General features: G+C 39.2%; 1 protein-coding gene across 2 annotated transcripts in view; it reads left to right on the top strand.

The window, feature by feature from the left end:
- The window catches only part of astn2 (astrotactin 2), a 269,358-nt gene that overhangs the window by 145,585 nt on the left and 101,582 nt on the right, over window positions 1-22,191 (top strand). For both annotated transcript variants that reach the window (XM_022768048.1, XM_022768049.1), the window contains exons 8-10: window positions 5,275-5,359; window positions 6,384-6,458; window positions 9,484-9,621. In XM_022768048.1, the coding sequence (XP_022623769.1) occupies window positions 5,275-5,359; window positions 6,384-6,458; window positions 9,484-9,621 (298 nt within the window). The remainder of the gene's footprint in view (window positions 1-5,274; window positions 5,360-6,383; window positions 6,459-9,483; window positions 9,622-22,191) is intronic.

The raw sequence follows: 22,191 nt of genomic DNA, 5'->3' as shown, positions 1-22,191 counted from the left end.
TCCTTGCACTTCTCGGTTGGGAACGGGACCGCCGGTTTCTCAGCTGAGAGGCTTCGAGTAGCAGGGAGATGGGTGAAGTCTTGTTTTTGCACCTGTCCAATAAGCACCGCTAGTTTAAGCTCAAATACTTTGATGTGGGAATACATGTCAGATTAGTTTTCCCTTGCCTTGGAGCTGCAAGTTGAGGCCGTTTAAAATTTCTGACACATCTGTTAATAAAGGCGAGGTCCCATTTCCATTCTGTGTCGATCAGCTCTGGGACAGTTTTTCCCTTTGTCAGGAGAAAGGCATTGATTTCGGGTAGCAGGTCGTAAAAACGCTTCAAAACTCTGCCCCGGCTTAACCAGCGGACTTCAGTGTGGTAAAGCACGTCTCCGTGGGCTGATTCTAGCTCGGAGAGAAAGGCTTGGAACTGCCTGTGTTTAAGTCCGTTTGCTCTGATGAAGTTTATGCAGGACACAACCACCTTCATGACAGATTCCCACCTCAGAACTTTGCAGCTTGACGCTGGCTAGGTCATGATCAAAGTCACGTCAGAATATACCATTGTGTGAGGAGGTGAAGATGAGCCACTATTAACTATAAATAGCTCATAACTATGGTCAATTTTAATTAGAATGCCAACCTTTAAGTACGGATATGTTATGATGTTATGATAGGAAAATGCAATTTAATAAAAATTGGTTGATGTTTAGAGGGATTGTCTGGGATCGTTAAGTGGGCCACTCCAATTGCTTTGGCGGGCCGGATGTGGCCCGCGGACCGTAGTTTGGGGACCCCTGGCTGTAATGTTTTATTTTGTTGGACAGACTGTTTTGCTTTATGTTGACATGCCCAAATGTGAATAGTTGTTTTGGGCATCAAGGGATTACAATACATGACAGAATGCAAGTGTGGCACTCAGGTCCGTCACTGGCCCTCTACTCCAGACTTGCTCTGTTAGCAGTTCATTCAGCAAAGGAACAGTGGTAATTTAGGTAATGATCGGTTCTCTGTTTGGTGTGCATGATGAAATCCAAAAACAAGTGTTGGCCTTGTCCCATTAGATGTTTCCTCTTCATCCAAACACTAGCTAAGTATAACCTCTGTCAGCAGCAGGCACAGTCCTGTCAGTGGTACTCCTGGATTCAGCCAGCTCCCACCTCTCCTCTCCAATTAATCAGAGGCACAGTCATTGCATTTTTACCAGCAAATCAGAGTTTGTTATGTAAATCTTTCCCCTTGCATGTGTAAGAAAAAAAATCTCAAGTTGGGGCACCATTGTTAGCCTAACCACCAACAGACTACTAATGAAAATGTCACTTCCAGCCCTTGGCATACTGAAAAGGGAAAGAGAGAGACAGAGAGAGAGTGTAGAGAGAAAGGTTATTTAGATGTTTTCCCTACCTCTCCGGTATGTATCTGCTAACATGTGACCTAACTGCACATGTGCAAGATGGATTTTATTAAGCACTGCCTCTGGCAGTCAGGAAGAATTGAATATAACTAGGTTAAACATGTATGTAAAGAGTAGCACTGGGAAATGGGGGTGTCTGTGTTTATATATGTATGTGTGACTGTGTGTGTTTACAGCTTGAACAGGATACCCAAAAATGACATATAGTATGTTCATGTTCAAGTGACAAAGCCCTCTAGCAACTCTAGTATTATGACTCTTTTCTCCCAGGAGCAAAGAAAGAAATAGTGTGAAGTTACAGAGCCATAGAGTCAGCGGAGGGAGGGGGTGAGGATGGATGGGTGGGTGAAGGGGTGGACAAAATGTGATTAGATTGGATTTTAACATGGGAGAACGCTAGTCTTTTCTTGTTTCCAACTGTCAATCAACATTGCTTTCCTTTAGCCATGACTGCAGTTGTTCCCTAACCTCCACCAAGTGGTTATTATTGTGACCATGATGGTGAAAAAGTCATTATTACCCAAACCATGATCTTTCCCTAACCCTAAGCAAGTCCACAGGGTTATAACCTCAGAATACCTTTAATTTTGAAATGGTGTTTTGTCAAAGCTTTAGAAGGGACTGACAAATGAAGTCATCCTGCTGATAGCGTCATATCAGAAAATGCTTCTGGAGGCCAATGCCAAATGGTATACTTTGGTGTTTTGGTGGCTTGGGTTACTTGTTACTTTTTATTGGTCTCAAATTTATAGGAAATATTTTGTCATGGACAGAAAGAACTAGAAGTTATTTTAATAAAATGATGGTAATACATTCTCAAAATGGATGCAACAATAATCCTGCCATCTCTGTCCTCTTCATTCATCTTTATTCAAAATGGCTGGCTATTTGAATTTTGTTGCTGTTTACCTGTGTTCATATTTAAAGACCATTTTAAGAGCTCTTTCTTCTCATTTAGTAAGGCCACATAGAATAGCCACAAGCAAAGGAAAATATTTTTTGTAGCTTCTCTGTGGCCGAATCCTGGTGGTGCATCATTCCATGTGTTGAGTCTTAAGCCTGTAAAGTCAACCAGTAAATTATTAAACACCTTGTCATAAAATGTGAATGGTGTTGCCTGGGTGGCCATTACACATTTTCCAGTGTTATGCCTCCATAGGTCAACAGAAAGCAGTCAGGAGCATTTATTTCTGGAACAGTGCTAATAGAAAGGTTGGTGAAGCTATCTGTGACTTCAGATTTCACAGATGGTTCCATCCTCTTAAAAGGCATTACCCATGCAGTGTACTCCACACACTGCCACACACGACACTATGGAGAAGTTCTGTCTTTATGAAACTGAATTGACCCTCATAAAATAAACCATTGTTAGATGTCATTTGAGAAGCAGTAACTTAATAGCACAGGAGTTCACAAATATTGTGTGTACGCAGCAAGGGGGAGAGTTTGATTTTATTTTCCCATTTACTTGTGACTATCATAAATTGGCGTTATTGTTGAAGGTACTCTAGTTCACCAGAGAAAGAAACAGACTGACTGTTTTTACTTGTTTAGTTTTTTATAATTCCCAGGGTAGTAATACAGCTAAAACAAAACAGAAAACAATACGATCTACTGTGTTCAGGGAATTCTTACATGCTAACCCCAAAGATGTAGGAGTAAAATCCACTTACTTTTAAAAGGTCCTTTGAAATGTCCTATGATTCAGTGGATGAGTGATTCACTTAAAGCTTCATACCGAAAGAAGAAATGCATCACATTTCAAGATGTACAGTCCACATACACATTTCACTACTCACCTATTAATAAGCAGTCCAAGGATCCATTATGACATAGCTGTCCATTTACAAGCAAGTTACATTACAGAAAACACTTAATAGCTAGCTGGTGAGGCAGCAGCACCAGAAGCCAGAAAAGTAAAACGTGACCGAAGCAGCACGAATGGCAGCTTGCTGCACCAAAACACGGTGCCGTGCTACCGTCTGAATGTCTGTGGCTCGTTCTGCAGTAGGAGAAAAACTGAGTGAAGATCAAGGACAAAAATACTTCAGTGAGGATAGTAAAGACTTCCATTAATACTGGGAGCCTTTTTTGTTGGATTGGAGCCAACAGAATATGCCACTGATTTCAGTATGTACCCGTGTCTGTGTGTGTGTGTGTGTTTGTGTTTGTGTGCGTGCATGCACATGCGTGTGTGCAACTAAGCAATGTTTATATCACTATTTTCTCATTTGTGTGCTGACTGACGCTATTTTTTCCGAGCTCTGTTTTTAAGCCATCACATATACATTAACAAAATAAATGCTATTATAATGTTGAAATATATGTTTAATAGGTCTTTAACAAATGGAGCTTGTGTCCATTAGTATCCTGGGAGAAAAATCAGTAGAGGAAACATGGGGCTTCATCTTGATGGCTTGATGAGGAACAAACCAAGAGAATGATTGCGAATAAGTTTGGGGAAAATAATGACTTTCAGGAACTAGCCTGTTTTTCAGTTTTGATCTGTGGAAAATTAGATGACATGGCAACTGCTTATCCTACCATCTGTTACCATGTAATGAATTCCATAAAAACTTTCAGAAATAAAGTGTTCAAAAACATCACTACATCCTTTAACCTTAAACAGTGTTTCAAGGTTCTGTACACTTTTTAATTATCATTGCCCATTCCTGTCTAAACACTGTCATACTAACAAATTGACAGATGCATTATTTACTTAATTACTTATACTTTTAGCAGCAGAAAACAATAACATTTTCGAAAGGTTCAGTCCAGTTTTTGCAAGCATCATAGCACTGAGCCTGCTCCTCTCAGGGTGTCTAATGACTTTTTAATGGCTGCTGATGCTGGGATGTGCTCAGTACTTGCTCTTCTGGACCCTAGTGCTGCCTTTGACACAGTGGATCATAGCATTTTGTTAGACAGGCTGAGCCACTGGGTAGGAATATCTGGTACAACTTTAAAATGGTTCTCCCTCATTCATGGTGAACAGGAGATTCTGTATCTCCATTAGTAACCACGTTATCTTTTGCTCTTGTCAAGAATGGTGTACCAGTTATTGGGACCAATTTTATTTTCTCTGTACATGCTTCCCCTGGGACGTATTATCAGTAGACGTGGTGTTTCCTTTCATTGTTATGCCGATGACATGCTGATGTACCTGCCTGTCTGATCCTGGCACTTTGAGATGACTATATCACTGCCTATGTAATGTCAATCACTGGCTGCCACATAACTTTCTGTAGCGTAACTCTAGCAAAACGGAGATCACTGTAATTGGTTCCCAGCACATAGCAAAACAAATCCTGCCATCTGCTGGTTCCCTGCTTGAAAACATCACATCTGTTGCAGAGTCTTGCCGTTTCATTCGATGCTAACTTCAGCTTTGGGGAGCACACAACAAAACTTGTGTAGTCATGTTTTTATCATCTTAGAGATATTTCCAAAATACAATCCATTTTATCTGTCAAAGACACAGTGAGCATTTTACATGCTTTCAGAACTAGAGGTAACATTCGCAGTAAGAATGTAAGTCAGTAAGACCTGAGGAAATCAGGTCAGCAGAATTAGTGACCTCTTCTGAAAACATAGTTTTATGACAGAACTTTTTTTGATTCTACTTGATTTTTATTGACAGTGTAGTTGGTTATATTTGTTTTATTTGCTTATTAGTCCATTGAAATTTTATGATATGCTTGTTTTAAAGATGTTGCCTTGTGTGAAGCACCTTGTAACATGGGTTTAGAAAAGTGCTATTCTGCTACTATTATCTCCAGTGAAGGTTCTGGACAGGGTCACATACATGGTAATTTATTCAGCTACTGAGGATAAATAAACGTCTGCCACTGTGTCCCTTCTTGTTCTCTCTGTGGCAGGAGAATGCAGCTGTCATGAGGGTTATTCCCCTGATCCTGTCCATAAACACCTCTGTGTTCGCAGCGACTGGGGACGCAACGAAGGGTAAGTACTCTGTGCTCTTTCCACTTATATCTAAAGTCTCATTTGTATTTAAATGGCCTTACGGCTGGGTTTGCAGTCCCTACTCCCAACTGCATTAGCACACAATATTAACTTTGCATAAAACAAAGGTGAATTGTTAGCTCTGATGGATTAGCTATCTGGGGTTTCAGGTTTCAAGCCCCTGCAAGTCCATCTTCAGAGTATTAAAAGGAATGGTATAAAAATTTATTTAATAACTTACTGTATGCTCTCAAAATGGTCAGTGGTAATGTGAAATACAAGCAATTTGTAGTTAATGAACTAAAACATGCAAATGTACCTGTATGGTCTTTTAACTTGAGGAAGTAGACTTTGAAGTGGGACTCAGAAGTACAGATAGAAGGAGAAGGTAGGAGGTAAGTTATAGTGTGTAATGACACAAAACAGCAGGGGGAGGGCAGAGAGCGAAAGAGTGAGAGAGACAGAGAGAGAGAGAGACAGATCACTGGAGTGTGACACCAAAAACAGACAAATAGTGGAAATTGACTTGATAGGGAGAGAAAAGTCAAATCGGCCCTCTCTCACTCACTCTGACTTTGTTTGACAATTAGCTGGCTCGCCCAATCATTGGTTCATTAAAAAGGTCACATTGTTATTCAACTCCACCTGTCATCTGCTGGATTCGGTCCAATCACAGATCAAATTTCCAGCCACGGTTCTGTAGGATCAGCAGCTGACAGAGGGTAATCCAGCTGAAAACAGAGTGTTTCACCAAGTGATGGTAGATTTGAACTTTGTGCTTCATTTACTATAGGCTGTGTTTAGTATATTCTATTATATATATACTGTGCAAAGCATTTTAAGTGCACAGCTGCAACATCTTTCTGGTTTCTGCATGAATAAATGTCAATGTCAATCAAGATCATCCTGTGTTCCAGATTTTTACTCAGATTAAATAAACATAATTCAAAGTCATTATAAATATGACACTTATTTTCAAATATTAATGTTCATATATTTCCCTCTTTCTGTGTCCTCTCTCAAGTCCTTGGCCATATGCTAACTTGGAGAAGGGCTATGACCTAGTTACAGGAGAGCAGGCCCCAGAGAGGATCTTCAGGTGAGTCCTTCACTTCTGGTGCATCTCCCTAGTGCATGACTTCTGCTGGCCATCTGTGACTCTGTGGACACACAGTGGAATGATGGTGGTGTTCTTGGCATGTGTTTGTGTGTGAGTGTGTGTGACAGAGCATACAGATGAGTGTCCTGCGGATACACATAGACACAGTTGGCTGGACACACAAATATAAACCTGGTGCTGGGGTGAAGTCTCACCCATGGGCTGCTGTGTGGAGGAATAGCCCAAGGGGTCGTCCTGGATGGACTCCTTTCAAATGCTTTTACTGCCATTTTTGTTTACTTCTCATTCTTGATGGGGGTCATTGTGTCTGACATTTTTGCAAGAAGTGCAAGTCTCAAAGGACCCATTCAGTAACACCCAGCTGTTCCTATTAAAATGTTTACTGTTTTATTTTGTATGTACTTTAACAAGTAAATTGCATTTTATGTTATTGTTACACTATTTCTCAAGTTTTCTTTTTCTTTTTGTTAATAGTGCAGATCAACCTTGCGTAGTGCATTACATGGACTCCTTTTTTCAATAAACACAGTACTCAATCACGTTGATGATAAATGTAAGGCTTTGAGGAGAGCTTTAAATATATATGAAGGTGCAAAACATATTACTGAGCTAAAATATGAAATGTACCATTGTTATGTGCCATGATGGATATGTTCTACCTCTTAGTAATCAGGGACTACGGACCCTGTTTTATAACCAAGACCCCCTGTGTATGTCAACTTTTTCCATGAAAAGTTATCAAAAAACAAAACAAAACAAAACAAAACAGAAAAACACATGTGATAACTTTTCTCCCATTTATTCATATGAAGTACGATAATAAACAATCACTTTTCTTTAGGCCCCAGGTATCACAGATGTTATGAGGCCAGTAAGTGTGATGCAATGACAGGAAACATAAATTGCAGAAACAATAATCTCACTATCATGATAGTCCATATATAGTACATGTCTACACACCTTTTAAAACGTTGATGTGGGAATTTCCTCATTCAGTTCTATTTAGTTTAGTAATCGAAGTGAGATAAAGGAAAAAGCTTTAATTCTGTGAAATCTATCTTGATTTCATGCTCACTTCACCTCTCCGGTAGGCAGATAGGAAGAGTTCTTTTGTCACAGTAATCTCGCTCCTCTTCAGACTGACCTTGCAGAGTTAGCTCCTCGGCACGATGTCTCAGAAATGAAGTAGTAAATCCACAGTCTTTGTTCTGCACAAACACACATTCCATCTCCCAGCCATCCACTGCCACTTAAAAGCACCATGTTGGAGATGGGGACTGTAAATGCTGGCATCCACACACACTCAGGTGGAAACCAAATCTACTGCTTGGTTGAAGCACTGTGTCGGTGCAGAGTTTTTGAGACAATGAAAGGACAGCCGCATATACACATACACACACACATACACAGTTGCAGACAAAGTGAGTGAAGATGCAGCAAACTCAACGTGGTTTCCAGTTGGAAGGTTTTTTTTTTTTTTTTTTTTTTTAGGGGGAGGATCAGGGAAGAGACTGCATCACTCTACAGCTGGACAGTGTTAGTTTCAGTCCTATAGCAGTGAAAAGAGGAGCTTAATTGTAACATGGATTGGTTTCACAGATGGGGAGCTTTGAAGGAAACCTGTGCAGCCTTTTCTTTTTTCTTTTTTTTTTCCTTGATGCTCGGAAAAGTGAGAAAATAAGCATCCTGTGAACAAAAGGCAGGATTATGTGTAATATTTTAATTTTGAATAATAGACATTATGAAGTCAAATTTGGTTTGAATTGTCAGATATTGAGGGGAGGTGAGAATGTATGTAATGTATTCAGTGTTCGATCGTGGACCATGCACTGGGAGCAGTGATGTGTGCAAGTTGAAGGTTTTTAATGCTGAGGTTTGGCAGCCCAGGGTGTTCCACTAATCTGGTCTTGTACAGGTTATATGTCAGTGAAATTAACAGTGCATAAACTTAGATGGCGTTGTGAAGTTGAGAAAAAAAAAAGCATTTGGTGATACATTTTATGTGGGCGTCAAATGAGAGCGTTTGATTAAACGCAATGCCGATTGAAGCTTGGTTTCTAGATTTCTTGTAATTTGTGGTCCTGTCGCCCACCTGCTCAGACACATTAAAGCACATGATGCAAAACGCAGCCATGTTCTGTGTGATATTCTGAGGCTTTACCAGGTGTTGTTTCTCCCAAGCGGTATGTCCTAGGCATCCTGCTGGGAGAGGACAGTAATCTTCACTCAGGAAAAACATCTCCATCAAAAACAGAATATTTTAACCCTTTTAACTATGGTTTTCACCACGCATGTCACAGAAATGCCAAAGCATTGTGCTGCAGAGCACGTTACTTGCAAAGAGAAGACAAATTTTTTTTTTTTTAAATTAGTAATTTAAAAAAAAAAAAAAGCCATGCTGCTAAATCAACTTGCAGTGTATTTCTGCAAATTCAATTTTGTTTCCAACTGTGCCATTGATGCACCACATGAAAATACCAATTATATTAGCTGCCACTCAAGATTGACATCATAAGCTGGCAATTATTTAATAATCTAAAAAGGTTTCCTCGACTCCATAAAGGGAGAAAAACATGCTATAGAGATTGAATAATGTAAGAACATGTTTTTTCTTTTTTCTTTTTAGTGTTTGCAGCGATCATTGTAAATTTTATGATTCACAAACTTTTATGTACATTCAATTTAATCTTAAATATCATGAAATTTATAGAACTGCAAGAAATGTCTCAAGGAGAAGACATAAAATGCTGAATTCAAAGAAAGAATACAAGAATAATACTGCCCATTATACTGTATAAATGGCACTCAATATAGAAATTGTAAAATACACCAGCATCTTGCCCTCACTAAGCCCACACTTGTCAGTGTGCTCCTTCCTTTAATACTATCTTTGCATGCTTATGTATGTAGATACTGTGGAAAACCTGCTTGTGTGCAATAACTCAGTGTGATAATGCGACAGGAGTTTGACTGACATTTATGTCTTGTGGTTGCGCCAACACAGATCATTCTACAGTCTGGGCCAAGGGCTGTGGCTGCCAGTCAGCAAGAGCTTTGTGGTGCCACCGGTGGAACTGTCAATCAACCCCATCGCCAGCTGTAAGACAGACGTGTTGGTGACTGAAGATCCAGGGGAGGTCAGGTCAGTCCGACTCTGCTCAGAGCTCTCCACGGCTTGTTGCAAGAGAAACCGTCCATATAGCAGTTTCTTTGCTGTCTGCTCCCTATAAATTTAAAGGCCCATAAATACATGCACTCTTTATTTTGGAAGGTCTCAACAAATACAGGAAAATCAGTGTTTATGGAATTGTAAAGTCTGGCTTGACAGCTTGAGCGGCATAGAAATATTTTATGAATCTCCTTTGTGTAGTGGAGTGTATAAGCCCAAATAATATATGTCTTTGCTTGAGTCTGAGCTATTTCAATGACAGAAGTGTTATTGTTGATTCTGCCACTCTGAGAGAATTCCATTCTTATTCGACATTCCTATACAGCCATATAACAGGTATATAGGAGTGTCACATTATTATTTTTACTGTCATGGCTGCCTTCTTACCACTGTTTATATCAGTATAACTGGCTGTAGCCACTATACAGCAGTATGCTTCTTGCTGTAGGCGGCAGTAATTTGGTTTGTTAGAAGTACAGGTAAGCATTAAAGATGAGCATGTTGTATCTGCATGGGGGATGTGCTTAAAAAATTTTAACAAAGTTGGACCGCTCGAAATTAAATAAATAAAGTGACAGGCAAAGCAGCGTTATAAAAACCTGGACTATACACATAGCAATCTGAAAAGCAAAAACTACTGCTAACAGCGTTGTGGATCTGACTGACTAGCCCAGAGTCCAATAACAACCATATAAAACACACATCGTTTCATCCGACCAGCCAGTACGTGCTGGCATGCATCAGTGCAGCTGAACATCCCAAAACATTGTCAGAGCATCGGCTGCAGATTAAAACAATCATCCACCTATGCAATCTAACTGACATCAGCCTGGGAGGTGATGTTTCATTTGAAAACCAAATGTCTGCCATTGCTGCATAAAAAATGTTGCACTTGTCACATAATGTAAAGGAAAGAATAGTAATGTGATACAGGAGAAGAGTATAGGCGTGTGAATCACTGGAGCCCATTATTTTACCCTGTCACTACACAAAATTAGTTTACACCTTACACCGGCTTTTAAAAGTGGCCTTCAGCGTCTCATGATACACATGTATTAATACTGATGCAACAATGCGTTTTTTTTTAATTAAATATATGATTTTGTCGAAAAATATTCATTGATATCAGTGTATGGAGGCTGGGCAGTGGTGCCACATGTTCCTGTCCTAGTTATACCACATGTGCACACTGTACATCCTGCAAATCACATCTGGAAGCAGTAGGATTCCTTCTGAGAATTGTTGATGCAAAAAATATATTCTTATTCATTTAATTTCATGAAAAACATACAGTTATTATCACGTAACTAAAGATAAATGTGTCACATTCCCAACTTGAGCCTTATTATTAACATTAACCTTGAGTCTCAACATTAACATTAACATTAACATTAACATTAACATTAACAAAGACTGGGACTCAACATTAAAAGAAGAAAAGTACAAACTTTTGAACTTGTGTATATGCTCAATATAGACACAAAAACATTAAATATGTAGTCCATGAAACATTAAAATACATGATAAACTTTAAGCACTCCCTAGCATTGTCTGATTCTCAGTTACATTTGATGAACTCTGATGGTTAATGCTGTAAACAGAGATCTGTTTACCCAAAGACGATGGAATTTACCAAGAAATATTGCACATAATGTTGCTTTTTGTCTTTTGCGCCACTTAGTATTTCTCATCAATGTCGAATGTTTGTATCATAAGCAGGTCAATCAATGTCAATCTGAAAAACAGAATGGGCATCTCATTTTCAGATTTCAAGTACAGAAGCCCCAAAACCAAAAACTTCCCAGTTTGCAAATATTAAACCAAAGATGACAGAGGCAATTTAAATCTTTCACTCTTCTGCGGTTTTATTTTGCTGACAGGGGAAATATCAGGGGTCATCACGTTTTTTTATTCTATTTTTTTTTTTTTTTTTGAAAAGTCCACAAATGAACTAACAATAGGTCAGAGGTCTGGAACAAACCCCTGACCCTGTTTCTTATCTTGTATTTTTTAAAGTCCCTTTTGTGTGATAAATGATCTTTGCTTCACAAATTCAACAAGGCAGCGTGGTGATTCGACTCAGGGATCACTGCCTTGGAATCACTACACTAATAAGGAACCTTGGACTGACCCAACAATTAAAGCGGAAGGAAAGCTGATGATGTTGATGCTGATCTCATAATGCAAACAATCATTGTCCTGGACCTCAGTGTGACGTCTGCGTTGTAGACGGCCCTTTAATACTGTGCAAAGTGCCTCGTCACCCCAGCATGTGATGAGCTGCTTTAATACACTGAAACTAGGGCAGACAGCTACTGCACTGCAAATGTATTAAAACATACACCTGACCGGTAGATTTGTCAGAACCGTCTCTGCACTCAGAACCACTCAGGCCAAATCTCCAATAAACTCATTTGCAATTCAGAAAAGCCTAAATTGCAGCAATCACTGAATTTTTATGTCTAATATGCATCAGAAAAATTGTTGCAAATTTTATCCACTACTGCAAAAATCCAGACTTTTCACAGGCTTTATGAAATTGCCTCAGGAGCACAGAACTCCCATGGTATTTGTAAACATCTGCTTATTCTGACATAAATGGGATTACACCACCCCTCTCGATTAACTAGCCATTTCATTTACTTAGAGGTTGCGATCAGTAATCTAAAGGACATGTTTTACAGTAACAACAGTTTATAGCCATATTTCTGCTACATGTTGATCTGAGCTGTTCTGAAGTCACAAAAGGTTAGTCTCTCCATTTAGCTAGGACGTAAAGCGATTATTTCAAAGCGTGCATCTTTTGTGCAGTTTATTTATTCTTTGACCATCATTCAAGCGGCGCAGTCATTGTGTGATGAAAAGACCTTGCTGGGGAAGGTGGAAATTGAGCACTTCAGCAGAGAGCTAGAACTTAGCTTGTGTTTACTTCACAGCAGAGGAGCTGCATTTGAGTTGCAGTAACTTCAGCTATTCATCAGTAGAAGGGCAGGCCTTCAGGCATGCTTGCTGTTGATGCTTCCACTGTATGAGCTCCATTTAGAGAAGGCCATTTAGAATTGTTTATTTAGTATGTCTAATTTCAAGTGACATGGTACTTTATGGCAACTTAACATGTTGCGTATTAACCATTATATTACATAAAAAAAAGCTCTCTATTCTAATTTGCCAACGTGACTGGCTGCCGAAGGATTAATCAGTCTTCACATCACACAGGAAATAAACAAGAGTTTTTAAAACATGTAGGGGGATACACATATTGTATAACTGATTAAAAGCCCAATTCAGTTAGAGTAATATGTTAATGTTCTGTATTTGGTTAACGATTAGTTCCTGTCACATAGGAGGATCTGTCAGAGTGTCATGAATAATGCAGACAACTCATTATCCGAAGCATTTTTGTGGATCAAAGTCCCATGGGGCCTTATGGAGTTTCTAGCTGATGCACGTTCCCAAAGTGTTTATCCAGACATTGATGCAGTCAGTCAGTCATGATAGACATGTTGATGTAGGAGGCGGGGAAATGTACTGTAGCTGTGGCTTTAACAGGATGTTTTCGGGTTTTTGGCTCAGTGCCAAAAACCCGATGAAATCTGTTCTATGTGAAAGAAGATAAGTAAGTGTCAAGGTAAGTGTCATCTTAACCAAGCTCAGCTTTTAACTGAAGATTTTTATCTCTTGATATCAATATCACCCAACCTCACACCGGTTAGGCTTCTCTAATAATCCTTTTAAGTGAGCTGGTTTAAAAATTACACACTCAGTGTGTTTATTTTTTTATTTTTTCCATTGTGCACTCAGTCTTTAAAGCATTGAAAATTTGCCTTTGGTTTATGTTGAGATGGATCCAAAGAGATTTTCAGCTGCTTTCAATGAAAACTATTTTTTAATGTTTTTCTGCAGCTAGTGAATCACAGCATTCATATTAAGAGTTAATTCATCTTTGTTTAGTTTTTTTTTTTTTTATGGTTATGGAAATTAGGCCAGGAGCGACAGTGCTATCTCAGATAAGCAGAGGCAAGGCCAGCCACAGGTAGTCTTTTCTTTTTTTTCTTTTTGGTTTTTCAGTTTCCAGTGTTTTTAACCAGTGCATGCAAATTTCAGTGCCCTGCACCACAGGGGTGAGTGTGCAGAGTGTATTAGAGTTTAAGGCCTATGTGAAATAGAACAAAGTGCCTCCCCGAGTACAAACCTTCTTGGTAATGTCATTTTGACATACAGTATTAACCTGCTTGACTAAAAGGTTACCAAAAAAAGCATGTTCAATTATTTACCTGTAAAAGAGCAGTTAAAATGCAGCTGTAATTTAACACACAACTGATTTTAAAGAATGAAGGTGATTTTAAAGAAAGTTTGTTCCAGTGGATGCCCATATGACTTTGTCAGGCACATTTAAATACAAGAAACATAAAAAAGGATAAAATGGGTCATAATAATAAAAGCAGAGCTTTATTATGCAGTATTCAGTTCTGGGCTCTGGTTTGTTATTGCTTGTATGAAAGGGTGAGATATGCAGTACATTCAGTACATTCTACATTTGAAATCCCTCCTCATTCATTAATCATATTCATAAATCAATTTATACGTCTTTGTGCATTACCTTCAGTTGTGAATAGAAGGTCATAAAGTCAGCAAACTTTCACAAAGGGCCTGATGTTACTGAATTAGTGAAGTCTTTTCTAAACAATATTGTTTGTTCAAAGTAAGCATTCACACTTTTTAAGTTTCTTATTGTATAAAGTGAGAGGTCTAGGTTCTATATAAGTACTGTTATTCAGAAAATGAGCCTTAAAACAAACTGTCAGGACTTCTGTAACATTGTGATGTCACATCAAAGCAGTCGCCACTCTCAGCCATGCTCCAAGCCCCACCAGCCCGGACTCAATATCAAACCTTTGTGCGTGTTTACCTCAAATCTGCTTTATTTTTATTCGATCACTCAAAACAGTTAGCCAATCAGGAGTCAATCAGGCTGAGAGCCCCTCTTCTGATTTGCCCAACGACCTGTTGTTACTAGAACTCCAGAGAGAAGACTTGAGAGAGGAGATGTGGTGCTTAAAACCACAAATATATCTTCTTACAGATATCACAACTTCAAATAAAACACCAGAAAAGTGTAAAATATGGGACCTTTAACAGTGGAGCGCTGTACCGAATGCATAACATAAAATATGTTTTACTCTTTTGCTGTGTTCAGTGTTTAGTCTGGTTAACAAATCAATAACTGTGTGGAATTCAGGCTGAGCCTTGTTTATCGTCTGACAAACAATGAGCCATTGTATATGTTGTACCTCCAAGCCATTATTTTAACACATACAATTTTAGCTTACCTTGCATTTGAACTATTTGAAAAAAAGTGTTTCTCTTTGTATTTACAACTGTAAAGAATGAGTTGAACTGTATATGTTAAGTCACCAACATTCACATTATCAAATATTTAGTGATATTTGAAGAATGACTTCTCTTACTCACAGACCCACTAGCTATTATTAACATTTATTCTTATTTAATATTAGCCTGGCATTTCTACTGATTATTGTTGGACCAAAGGCAATGTGTCAGCGAACACCTCATGAATATCTCACACACACACACACACACACACACACACACACACAATGATTCAGACACTCTAAACGGTGCGCTAAGACTGGCATTTTTGTCAATAGGGAACTGTTAATAACCCTGAGTAACTGGTGACACCTCATACTGGTGATTAATGATCTCACTCACTGTGATCAAGTGAACCATCAAAATGTGCCGTTGCCAATAATCCAATGCAACTGCGAGAGGTTGACACCAGGAAAAATTTAAGTACTACATAAATCCACTTCCCCTTACTCCAGATCTCTGTCAAAAATGTTTTATAACTCTACACTCAAACCAAAGAATTGATGTATCAATCCTTATTTTATCACTTAAGTTTAGCTGCTTTTTTCACCCACTAGATTTTTCCTCAGTGATTACAGCGAGCTTAAAGAAAATGCACTCCATTCAATGACGAAAGTGCTTGATGAGAGTCAGCATATTTGTGGGGAGCTGGAACAAGAGCATTAATCAAGTGCAGGGGCAGACCAATAACGGGCTCTGTAATCATGCTGGAGCAGCGCTCTAACTTTGGGCAGCATCGCCTGGTCATTCATCATCGGGAAAAGCAAGAGGCAGAGAGGGAGATTAATAACAAGTACATTAGTCAGTGTTTAGATGCAACCAATGTGCTTCTAGGTCAAGCAAAAGAGTCACAGTGCCAGAAGAGATGATCTTGATTAGCTAATGATTTGGAAAAGAAACACTATCAGGATTTGAGTCTGTGTTGATTTTGGTAACAATACATATAGTTTAAACAACTTTACAGAGTGATGTAGGGTATGGATTGCTTGACTCTTCTATACGCCCATATAGATCAGTTTTTGGACTCCTGTTAATTAAATAGTGAGAGGCAAACTTTGCTGAATTCTTTCCAGCCTCGGTATCATGATTTAATATGTTGCACAACATTTTAAGGAACTTTCCAATATCCTTACTGAGAGTTTCCTTCAGCACGTTTCCCCACTTTTTCTCCCTCTGGACTGTCTTGCAACAGGCATCTTGGAATTGATTGATTGTTTTTTTTTTTCTTCGACTGACTATTCCCTCTATCCAGAAGGAGAGCCAGTTAGCATGCACCTCACAGCTGAGGCAACCCATTATTTTAGTCTGCCTCACCTTCCCAACCCTCTGTTTTCCTCTCAATTAAAGAGACATTTGTCAATGCTTTGAGTGCCTGGCAGAAAGAACTGATGCACAGAATGCCATGTGTTGCCTGTCTAATTCAGAAAAATTGAGTTGCCAAATAAAGAGAAGAAAAATAAGACATGGAGACCAAGACATTGAATTAACTTTTTTTCTCTCTCTCTGTAGATTTTAGTAGAATACAATATCACTGCAATAAAGAGGTCATATGCATATGCATCTACTTTATAGCACATGCTGATTGTGTTAGGAGTGCTATGCATTTACAATTAAATTGTATATCTTTACTCCAACATGTCTTGCAACCTAAACGATCATATAGGTCGTTTGTCTCTGACACATAAGAGCATCTCCTGAAATAGCGCCCCTACGGTTGCAGGTGTACCGGACCTTTGCGGTCATGGTTTCATAATAAACAGGTCAGGTTAAGGTCATGGAATGGTCACAGTTCGGTTGGATGTAGTACGGATTAAGATAAGTACTTCTTTAAGGTTCGAAGACCACCATCATGGTTACTATAATAAACACACACTTATGGTTGTGGAACGTTTATGGATGAAGGAAACAGCAATGAGTAGCCTACCAATTTCAAAGAGAAACAAGCAGATGTCAAAGCTTCTTTTAATATCCGTACTGATGCTCCCTGGTCATGGCGGAGTGTGGAGAGTGCATCCCACACTTTAGCTGCTTATTAATACCCTACCCTATCCCTTAATGCAGAACGCCCTCTGAAAATGAGTGTGGTTTTAATGGGGGTGGGGGTGACATTGGTGGCGTTTTGGTTGCAAATGGGGCTCAGTTTAATAAAGAGCAAGTCTTTGCAGACCTGTACAAAACACAGACCCTGTGGAGATTATCCTCACAAATGTTACAGTTTTTGCTACGAGATAAAATAAGATAAAAGAAACTGAGAAATCAACCCATGTAGATAATGGGCCCAATCAGCAAGAGTGTTCTGATTATCACTTTTGATCCTTATTAACTATTTAACCTGAGTGTCCTTAAATCAAGCAGGATTCAGAAATTGCATCATGGATTTGGTGCTCATAACATAAATTTTGTTCCATTTCTAACATGCATTCATTCTCTGACAACGTTCAAAATAAATATGCTGCATTGTGTTCAGCTACCCTTTGGTAAATTCAGGCATATAGTTTTTGTGGCTATGCGATCGTGGTGCAGGACATCTTACCAACCACTGTAGCCTAGCAACCAAAAATGAGCGCATATGCGCAAACAACAGTAATAGTTTTTCTCTCTGCATTACGCAGCCACATGATGGTGACCCTCTCATCCACCGGGAGAAAGTCCAAGTGTGCAGCAGCCAGCCGGTGATTTGTCAGTAGTCCCACAACCGACTGGCAGATCTCGCCATGGACAATTCCTGAGTAGGAGTCCACCGTCTATCAAGGAGTTTGGTTCCAGAGCCAAAGCTGTGCATAGAGGTGAGCCCAACTGCATTTTGTTGGTACCTCTCAACTCCACGCACTAAATCAGGCAACCTCCCTAAACTTAGATTACAGTCTAAGGGCAAGTTTTCATTTGCTGAGATCCACATTGACCAAATCTGTTCCACCCTCAGCCTTTGCCCTTTAGGTACTGCACTGATCTCTGCCTTTTGACTTGCAGGATCCTTGGCTCTGGAACAGTGGACCAGCTTGTTTGCCCCAAGCGGATAATCAAGCGGTCACTGAAATTAGCCTTTCTTGAGTCCACGCAATTTTTGGTTTGGAAAAATGCAGTGTTCCTTTAGGTATCCTGTGGGATGTCCTCTGGTAGAATCAGGCAGCAGAGTTCCTGTTGTGAGCCATTCAGTTCTAATACACTCGGGAGATGTGTTTCCCTTTTGTGGTATTAAGTCAAGCACGTTGAATGTGGGTATCGGACTCTGACAAGAGTTCACACGGTTACCTTCTGTTTTTGATATTCATCAAGGTGCAGCTGAGGTCTTGAGACTCTCCACTTCAGTGATGATTGGGCGACATTTCCACTGTATCTAGATGATGTAGATGATGTAGATGATTGATTGGCCTATGATGTCTTATGTACATTGGATAGTTTGCAGCTGAGTGCGACAATGTGGCACATCAATATCGCCAGGTCTAATTCCCATTATTAAACCTACACCACCAAGGAGATGAGCGTAGCCTCAAATAGAGACCTCTGCTCCACCTATTGCTCAGAGGAAGTAATTTTTGGGTAATCCATTTTGTGTGAATACTGCAACTGAACTGCTTTCATTCTGAGTTTGTTTCTTGAGAAAAATTTACTGAAAAACTACTACAGTATGGCTAAAGATTAATGATTGATGTTATCTGTCCCAGTGGCGGCAATAATAATCATCTACAACTCCACTACGTATAACAGTAAATATGGAAGAACAAACAAATGTGAACTTTTCAGTGGTTTTCATTTGATGTATTTGGAGAGTTTGACTCGCATACTGCATCCTGTGGCTCTCCTAGAAATGCTTCCCCGAAGAAGGCCGAATAAATATAATTAAATACACAATTTTGAGATGTCCTCCAGCAACTATGGCTGGTTGACCAAAAGGTCAATTTCTCATCCTATTTACAAATGCCGTTTATTTGGCCTTAAGAAAGGCATGTATCTTCCAAAATACTTAACTGCAACAGAGCTGCTCATGTGGCTAGCAAAAACAGTAAACTGTAAAAGATAAAGAGTGTATTTTGCATTGATGTTGAGTACTGGGAATTACTGGGTGACATCAGTACTACTAATATAATGGTTCTGCCATAACCACATCAAAAGTGTCTATTGGGGACGATGAAACATTTGTCAATCCGCTGTAAACAGAAGGTGACATTTTAATTATCTTAAAATGTTGGTATCTGTAATCACATTCTCCAGTCGAATACTATCCCTCTTGTGGTCAACAAGCTGAAACCATTTTAAAATAAATTTTTTTCCTGTTTAGTTGATGTCATTAATATCCACATTAGAATTAATGCTCAAAACAGATGGACCACTGGCATAGTTGATTAGGTGACCATTAATATACCACAAATAGCCAGGGGATTACCTTATAATTACAAAAAACAAACCAACTCAAACACCTGACTCCATAAATTAAAGTCAGGACTGATAGGTTACTTGTCTGGGCTCTTTTGTTTGACATCTTTATATATATATATATATATATATATATATATGTATTCAGTGTGTGTGACAGTGAGGACAGTGAGTGATTTGCTATCAGCACAACACAGTGCCAGGAAAGGTTTGATTTTGTAAAGGGGACAGTCCCGATGTGCTGTCAGTGAGTCGTAACACTTCACCGCTCACACAAGGAAGATGTGCCAATTACCGACTGATGTGCCATAAATCTAACATGAAAGCCAAATATTTAATATGAAGAATCCCTCGCTCAAAACAGTGCGAGGTGTGAAACAGCATTCCAAATGCTGATCACACATGGGCATACATTATGAAAAAAAAAAAAATTCTATTTTGTAATTGAAAAGGTAGGTTGACATTGTCTGCTCACATCTACCCACAATACATCCCTGCTCTTATTAATAAGATATGAATTTTGGAGGTATTTTTGTTAATGCTGTGCACGGAGCATTACTACCTTTTTGATGAATTTTAATGCTTCGCTTTTCATCTTTGCCTAAAGCCAATGACAAGGTCACAATATACAATTCTTTTCACAAAACTATTTCGCAGTGAATACTGAGTCAATAAGAGTTCACTTCACCATCTTTGCTCATTGATGAAACTTTGCAAGATAAATTACTTTGTGATGGTTTATAACCACTTTGAGCAAAGGTTACTTAAGGACATTTTAATCAAATCAACAACTGCAACATCAGTGTGTATATTACTGGTTCCAAGGGCCCTGTTTTCAGCACCTTCTTTGAAATGACATTGCCACATAAGCGCCCAAGTACACAGAGACGAAGACACACACAAACAGTGACAGTGACAGTACACCGAAAAGCATCCTTGCTCAGCAGGGCATCTGTCTTCCCATCATTCGAGATCTTGTTGCTGTTTGTCGAGTCAAGTCATCCTCAGAACACACTGTGGTCCCTGTGGTCTCATTGCAAGAGACAGAGCTTTTGTTTCTGTGCAAAGGAAAACACAGGGGTTGCTTACCTCTTCGTTCACTCTGACAGCGGGCATGCAGAGCTCAGTGTATGGGCATGGCTGAGCATGCTGAAGTGAACACAGCAGCTGAGCTGTACAAGATTGGTCAATATGACATTTCTCAGAAAAAAGGCACAAAGATCCAGGATTTGGAAATGACAGATCTCTCCTTCGTTTATAATGATTTTTAAACAGTATAGCCCTAGCAGTGGCAGAGTGACACACACGCACACACACGCACACACACACACAGATCGATTGATCTCTAATTAGACTTAATCCTAGTCTGCGAAAACATACTTTTGGCATTACCAGAGATGGTAATGACGATCTGTCTGCCAGTCAGTTAGCAACTTTGGTCTAGACTAAAAATCTCTCAAAACTATTAGACAGATTGCCATGAAATTTTGTGCAGACATCCATGGTCTCCAAAGGCTGAGGCCCCACCAACTTTGGACCTCTAGGGCTACCACATGGCTGACTTTTGTGATTTTGAAATGTCTTAACAAATGTTGGATGGATAGCCGTTAAGTTTGGTCCATTCATGGTCCTCCCAGGATGAATTGTAATGACTTTAGTGCTCCCCTGACTTTTCATCAATTGCCATGATCAGATCAGAATTTTATCCTATCTTTAGCTAACGTTAGCATCCTATCGCACTTATCTAAGATGGTGAACAAGGCAAACATGATCTCAGGACAATGTTAACGTGCTGACGTTAGCTGTTGCTCAAAGCAGCACTCTGCCTGCTTCAGAGAGTTGCTAGCATGGCTATACACTCTTAATCATGTCATAAATTCTGCATAAATTAACATTCAGTGTAACTTAAACAAAGTTATATAATATTATGCAGATCTATTAAAATACAGGCACATTGCCATCTAGCCCTCTATGGAGCTCTGCAAATGAGAAATAGCATTATATAGCTATCATTATGTCAAAAACAAAATTGAATGCATTAATAAAATACACAGCGTTAAATGAAGTTTTGACTGTGTATGCATGAGTTTGTCCGTGCACGTACTTTTTTGTTCTTCCGCTGTCTCCTTCAACACCAGCTGCCAGCTAGGGCGGACCTGGATGCCTTGGCCTTGGATTAGTTGTGAGAATTAATGGATGGAGATTGCTGATTCCCTAGGCTCTCCACCAACACACCATGTTCAATTAATGCCAAAGCACCGATTAGTCCCAGACATGACCCACCATGAACCAGCATGAACTCCTGCATGCATCACTCCAGTGAAACTTTTAAAACAGCTGTTTTTAAACTGCTGTAGTCTGCTAAAGCACAAAACATGCCCAAGGGTACATCAATATTAGTCTACTATTTCAAGGTTTATTAACATTTGCCTTTTCACTGCCAGTCACAAAATGAAGCCAAAGCTCACAGAGGTCAAAAGTTTGTCAAAAAAACTTTCCTGTATTCAATAACAGCTCTGTTATCATTAATTGTCATTTTCTGAATTTACATTCTATTCATATTTTAGCCATTATGCTAACTTTTATACCCTTTTATGAAACAAACCCGAGTTGCAAACGTTACAAGTAGTCATTAATTGCAGGCGGAAAGGTAAAAGCCATTAAAACACTACAATTTTGTCACATTATGTGCAAGCATGAATAGCTTCATAATTGCACTAGAAACAGAAAGGTTATGAGAAACTGCTCTCCAGGTGGTGAGGGATTATGTTCAGCTAC

This window comes from Seriola dumerili, unplaced genomic scaffold (genome assembly GCF_002260705.1).
Source record: "Seriola dumerili isolate Sdu_G_001 unplaced genomic scaffold, Sdu_1.0 BDQW01001389.1, whole genome shotgun sequence".
Lineage (NCBI taxonomy): Eukaryota > Metazoa > Chordata > Actinopteri > Carangiformes > Carangidae > Seriola > Seriola dumerili.
The sequence above is the reverse complement of the archived record's forward strand: the minus strand, read 5'-3'. Positions and strand labels throughout refer to the sequence as shown.